Source organism: Poromitra crassiceps, assembly GCF_964638095.1.
Source record: "Poromitra crassiceps genome assembly, chromosome: 22".
NCBI lineage: Eukaryota > Metazoa > Chordata > Actinopteri > Beryciformes > Melamphaidae > Poromitra > Poromitra crassiceps.
This window is the reverse complement of record NC_139647.1, coordinates 8,664,719-8,670,966: the sequence shown is the minus strand read 5'-3', so window position 1 is coordinate 8,670,966 and position 6,248 is coordinate 8,664,719. Positions and strand designations below refer to the sequence as shown.

At 48.9% G+C, this 6,248-nt stretch overlaps 1 protein-coding gene across 1 annotated transcript; it reads right to left on the bottom strand.

Moving 5' to 3' along the window:
- Window positions 1-3,238: 3,238 nt before the first annotated feature.
- irf2bp2a (interferon regulatory factor 2 binding protein 2a) lies at window positions 3,239-5,787 on the bottom strand. The gene is made up of 2 exons (XM_083658029.1): window positions 4,656-5,787; window positions 3,239-4,358 (listed from the first exon to the last, which is right to left on the bottom strand). The coding sequence occupies exons 1-2, from the start codon at window positions 5,497-5,499 to the stop codon at window positions 3,640-3,642; spliced, it is 1,563 nt and encodes a 520-aa protein (XP_083514155.1). The 5' UTR covers window positions 5,500-5,787; the 3' UTR covers window positions 3,239-3,639.
- Window positions 5,788-6,248: the final 461 nt, after the last annotated feature.

Genomic DNA, 6,248 nt, shown 5'->3' with positions numbered 1-6,248 from the left:
TGTATTATTGTGTGGCTCGAGCTTCAGACAAACACCGCCTATCATAAAGCAGAGGGAGGGAGGAAGGAGGAACCTCAATTAAACTATGCCTGGAGTGATATCAGCTTCACCTGGCTCCCTTTCAGACAGCATGTCATACTCCAATTTCCATCAAATAGTTCCGGGGGAGATAGCACATCAAAGTAAAACAAGTTGGGGGGAGGGGGTCAATCTCTCCAAATATATATATATATATATATATATATATATATATATATATATATATATATATATATATATATATATATATATATATATATCTGTCTCATAGATGAGCTTAAGCATTAAAACTCCTGGAGGTCTCTAGAGGTGACTCTGTATAAGTAAACAATATAACTTGTGAGTCATTAACCACAAATGGCTTTTTCATGGTTACACTGAAAACAGAAGAGAGGTCATGTCAGCAGTAGTGTAAATATAAAAATAGAACAGCGTAGCAGTATAAATGAAGGCGGGAGGGGAGGCGAGGGGAGGGGAGGGGAGCAGGGGGGGGCTTGGGGGTCAAAGGTGAACATTGTACCATCGCCTGGACGTCAGCTCATGTTTGCCTTCGCGCGCCAGTTGTTTACAGCAGCCGTCCTGCATCTCTCTAATCACCTTCTGCGGTATAACGTCTGCGTGGAAAAAAAGGGCAGAATGAATAAATAAATAAAAAACAGGTGGGGACCTGAGGGGGTTAATGTTCCCTGCAGATGAAGCGACAGGCGCGACCGGGAGACCTGCTGTTGACTGATTCCAGCAGTAACCACGCAACAGCAGAGCCTTGTGTTATGACAGAGAGAGAGAGCCACTTGCAGGGACACACTATCACTACATTAGATACGCTGCTGCAGTCAGCACTGAGCCAACTCCCTGCTTATTGGCTGCTCTGGAGAGAGATCTTAACAGGGAGTGTAATGTGCCTTTCTGTCTGGTTGCATCATACGCGCGCGCACGGGGTGCGGAAATCATCCTCCCATCTCTCATATCTGTGAATGTGGCAATTTCGCTTTGGCTTTTACTGTAACGAGGAAGAACAAGTAGGTCAAAGTGCCGAATGATAAAAGGAAAAATCTTTGCGATGCAACAAGCCGTGAAAAGTCTGTCAAGAGGTTCAGCCTGATTGGCTGATAGATGGGCTGACATGGAGCAGGTGAGTTTAGGTGGCCCCGGGATTATCTGAAGTTGAGCAGGGTCAATAACACGCAATCACTCAGCTAGTAAAGTCAGTGTTACCCTTTTATCAGACTGGGCAGCGTCTCTGGTATGAAAGTCCAACTGATAAGTAACTGATACAGTTCCAGCGAAACGGAAAAGGACCATAAACAAACAGCTGTCTTCATAATGCGTATTGACGAACAACTGGGTTTCTGTCGGTCATAATGTTTCAAATCACATGTGGAAAGTGTGGTGGTGTGTTGTAAAAAAAGAATAGCCATGGAGTCTCTAGAGTTAATTCTGTCTATAGCTCCCTTGTAATCTTCTCAAAAAGGACACATGTATCCATGCATGCACTGCTTCGTTTTACTACAGAGGACTGCAAAGGCCACGTTTCCATTCAACATTATGAATCAATCAACCAGTTAACCACGGAAAACCATACAGCTGATTCAAGTGGAGGTAGTGACCTGGTCAACAAATTTGAACTGCCTACCAAACAAGCATCAGTAGGGGTGGAGGGGGGTCTTATCCTACCATCATTCGAATATATCTACAATACATTTAGAATCTAGAGAGGTATAAATAGGTCCTCGCCTGATGAACAGAGACTTTAGCACCGGGTGAAATCAAGAAATCACAAAGGGCAAGTCTCTCTGTGGGCCTATTGTGAGCAAAAACAATTTGCTTTGGGGGCGAGGAGAACGTGTGCATGGAGCAGATTACGTCTCAAATAATGCTGCGACTGCCTTACTGGAGACACCAAATCCATCTCCAGCAGAAATGATCCTCCATCTCAGACAGTGTCCGCGTGGTGCAGAGTCAGAGCTCTTTGTCTGCATGAGATTCAAGGAGGGCGAAAACAAGTCTCTGATTGCTTCTCTTTTGGGAGACAGTTAACTGTACGTTTGTGTCTTAACGAGCCCATAAGCCACTCATTGCTTTGCAGGGATGACTTTCGCTAACTTGCCATTATGCTGGCAGAATGGCCGCTTTTATGACTGTGCTGCAATGAATCTGCAATAATTAAATTAGCATCGGAGGAGATAAGTTGACCAAAGCGAGTCTGGAATGTCAGGCAGTAACCAAAGTTATTGTTTACCCTGGAGCAACACACTGTGTAGTAAGGCGGAAATCCCTTCATAGCATGTGCACCCCCCCTCCCCCCACCCCACCGGAAGAATGTCGTAGTACCAGTAGTATGAGCATATGAACGTGACACAATGCGCCACATAAAATGCTAAAACTTGATAGTAAAGTCTTGAGGAAGTACTGTCTCGCAGTGCTGATCAGCCAAATTCATATTTAGAGGGAAAAAAGTAATGCTCATAATTGTATTCATAATTTGTGATTTGTCAATGCCTTCTTCTTCTTTAGTGAATGGCAACTGGTATTCTGAAGGTTTGTCTAAAGTAAAGATACTGTATCCTGCAGACAGCAGCATGTACTGCCAACAGCTCACACTTTCATGTTAAACAACAACGTTGCAAACTGTTTCGAAAATGTGACGCCACTATCAAATCAAATAATTGGGGGGGGAGTGGCTAATTTCAGCAAAAGTCATAATTTGTGATTGCACAATATGTGTGGTTGCACTATGGTATCATGTTGACAATCATGCACTTTCTCCCATTACTGACTCAACAGATTCCAGCTGACTGAACATGACTTGGCACCTCATTCACTGCAGTCAGATATACAGTACAGTGGCAGTCTACGCACAAACTAGGGCAAATTTGGGACGATGCGTCTGATTTTCCGATCATGCTTTTCCATCGTGAAAGGCACGTGTGCAGAGAGGCTGCCATCCTGCACCGTTTGCATTAGTTATGCAGCCTGGAACAGTAGCCTATTTACGTTGTGCAGCAGCGTGAATGAAGCCTCCTGAGCAGTCACAACAAGCCTGTGTATGGGAGCAGAGAGTCCTGTCTGTGTATGGGAGCAGAGAGTCCTGTCTGTGTATGGGAGCAGAGAGTCCTGTCTGTGTATGGGAGCAGAGAGTCCTGTCTTGACTGCACTGCTAAACTTAAATCGTTCAAATGAAGCAAGCTCAGACAATAAGTTCATACAAGATCAGAAATTGTATTTGGCAATTTTTAAACAAGTGCATACAAGTACAGCTAAAAGCATTTCAGTTTTTGCCAAGTGCTCGTAGAGTAGCATTAGTCACATTCTACGTTAAACAGGAACTGCCACCAGACCTAGAAGTACATCAAGAATTTTGTTAAACATCAACAAAGAGGAACGTAGTCCATTATAATGAGTACATACCTTTATCTTCAAAAATATAGAAACACAATGTATTCAAAAATCAAAAATTATACAACCATGTTTACGAAGTATACTCTTCCCTTGGGTCCAATATGTACAAGTCCGTTAGTTTGTTTGAATGGTATGTATGTGATATTTATATATTTATACTCATATTTTTGCTTCCCCACCCCAAAAAGTGTTCAAACAAAATCAAGGGTCCCTCTCCTTTTTTACTTTGACATCTCCTGCAAGGATGGTTGCGATTTCTCCCTGCATGAAAGCCCACGGTACGTTCGACCCGACCAGGGGGCATTTCTCTCCACTCGGACAGTACACTTCACCCGTGGCACCTTGCTGCTTTATGCTTTCCCTCGAGCACGGGAAGCAGAACTTGTGAGAGGGCACAGACGGGCACTGAACAAAGTGTGTGTCCTCCAAACGCTCGTGGCACAGCGTGCAGCACAGGGGTATACTGCCGGGTACCGAGGAGTCCGGAATGCTTTGGGGGTGCACTTGGTCCATGCCTGGCACGTGGGGGGTGCCTGCGCCAGACGCGTCCCTCTGGGTCAGCCTCCTCTGGGTCATGGAGGACGGCGACAGGGGGCTGGAGCTGTTCCTGCGCGTGGTCGAGTGCACCTGGTTGGCGTCCTTGGGGGAGCTGTTGCCGCCTGCGTTGTCTGCCGCCAGGATGAGCGCCGCCATGGGGGACTGGCCGTTCTGCGCCGCCTCGGGCGGGGTGGTGCGGGAGTGGGGGGATATCGTGGAGGGGGGAGAGGCGAAGCTCGGCGGGGGCACCGGTGGCATTTTCAGTCCGTCACTAGGTGGTGGTAACCACTGCTGTCCTTCTCCGTTGAGCTTGGCAGCCGTCCCCTCTCCCTCTGGTTCAGGCGAGGCTTTTCTCTTCATGCTCCGGGGGTGTTTTCCTCTGTCTGGTGGTGGGAAAGGGTTAAACAAAGTCGTTGAGGCACAGACAGGGATGAATAATTCACTGTAAAGCAGCCATGCATTTTTGCTGTTCTCTACCACACCACAGGCTACATAACAATAAAAACAACAACAAATATGTCACAATTTCATTCTAAACTGCTCGGATACTGCAGTGATATTCTACAGATATCATTATGTGCTGGAATGCTATGGATTGGGTCACTACTGGTCAGTTAGCGAGTAAAATAGTACAAAAATCCATGCAAAGCTGTCTAAAAAAACCACCACAGGCTGCTTACCTGACTTGGAAGCCGTGGCGCTGGCCTCATAGCCCATAACCCTTTGTTGCATGGCCGCATGGTCCTTCTTGAACCTGCTGTCGAAGGTGTGCAGAGCCATCAGGTCCCTGACTGTTTTGCCGCCCTTGCTCATCCAGTCCTGCTCTGCCTGTTGTCTGTTTTTGTGGCTGTCGGAGAGCTCCGGCGTGAGGCTGTCGGGTCTGTGCTTGTCCTTCCCCTCTCGGTCGTGCTCGCTGCTGGACACCGAGGCGGGTCTCTTGCCCATGTCGCCCCCGGGACTACCTTGCGCCAGCGCGGAGGGAAGCCCCATCTGGGCCGGTCTGCCGTTGATGGCGTGCACCGAGCCCATGCTCCCGTTCACCAAAGGCACTAGATTCGGGGGGACCGCGCTATTCCTGCGGGGGTTGGGGCTCTGGCGGTTGAGCTCTGGCGGCTCGTCGGGCTTAGGGAATCCGTTGGGGACACCGGGCATGCCGTTCGCCTGCCTCCCTGACTGGTACTCTGGACCCAGCCGGGGCGGCCGGTCGGAGGAGAGCGGGTAGCGGTCCAGGGGCTGTGGCGGCCGGGAGCCAGGCTCTCCCGCCCGGTCTGCCGCCGCGTGGTTGATCGTCTGGATGTCTTTCTTCCCCGGCCCCGGAGACCTGCCCTCCTGGAAGCCGTGAGCCCTCTTCAGCTGGCGAGCCGTCTCGATGACGAACTCGATGCGGTCCGCTCCCTCGTAGTTGACGCATCCCCTGCAGACGGGCTCGGTAAAATCCCAGATCATGGCCCACGGCATGCGAGGCAGGTCGCATAAATAACACGACTGCCTCCTGGAAGAAGCAGCAACCGCCGCGGACGACATATCGCCTCTTCAACCAACGTCCACCCCGAAAACAAACCCAAAATACCTTCTCCTTAGGTTTAGGCTAGCTCCCTCAAAGGCGACGGGTAGGGCAAGTTCCGTTCGTCGAAAAAATGTGTAAAAACCACGTCCTCTCCTGACTTTTTGACGGCGACAACAGTGAAGTTTCAGAGGGAGAAGTTCATGTCGGTGTGTACTTTACTACGGCGCTCCTCTGTCTATCTCCACTGACTCTCTACTACTGCCTGTCCGCCTGCATGCTCAATGTGGAGCAGTGACGTCACCACGGAGCTCTAAACGCCTGCTTCCACTTCAGTTTCTATTGACTTGATTTCTTCGACAGGCAGCCAGCCCCCCCCTTTCCCTCCCCCCATTTACTGCAGCCCATGTCACTCACTCACTCACACACTGCTTTTTTATTATTTATTTTATTTAATCACTTGAACCGCTGCCAAAAACTGCACCCAGTCACTCACCCAATCCACAAGCCAGCGACCGAAGGGAATAACCCACAGCTTTTATTAGCTAAACCTGCAAGAGAGAGAGAGAGAGGGAGGGAGGGAGTCAGGGAGAGAGAGAGCGACAGACAGACGAGGAGGGAGAGAGAAAATGGTTGCTGTAGGTTGACATTAGGCTGTTAGCTGGGAGAAACGACACTCCGCTGCTTGTCCTTATTTTAATGTGTTATCCGGTAAAGGCTGAGAATCGCTTGTTTGCCCGCTGCAGGCTGTTTTTCTCAATGCACAGCC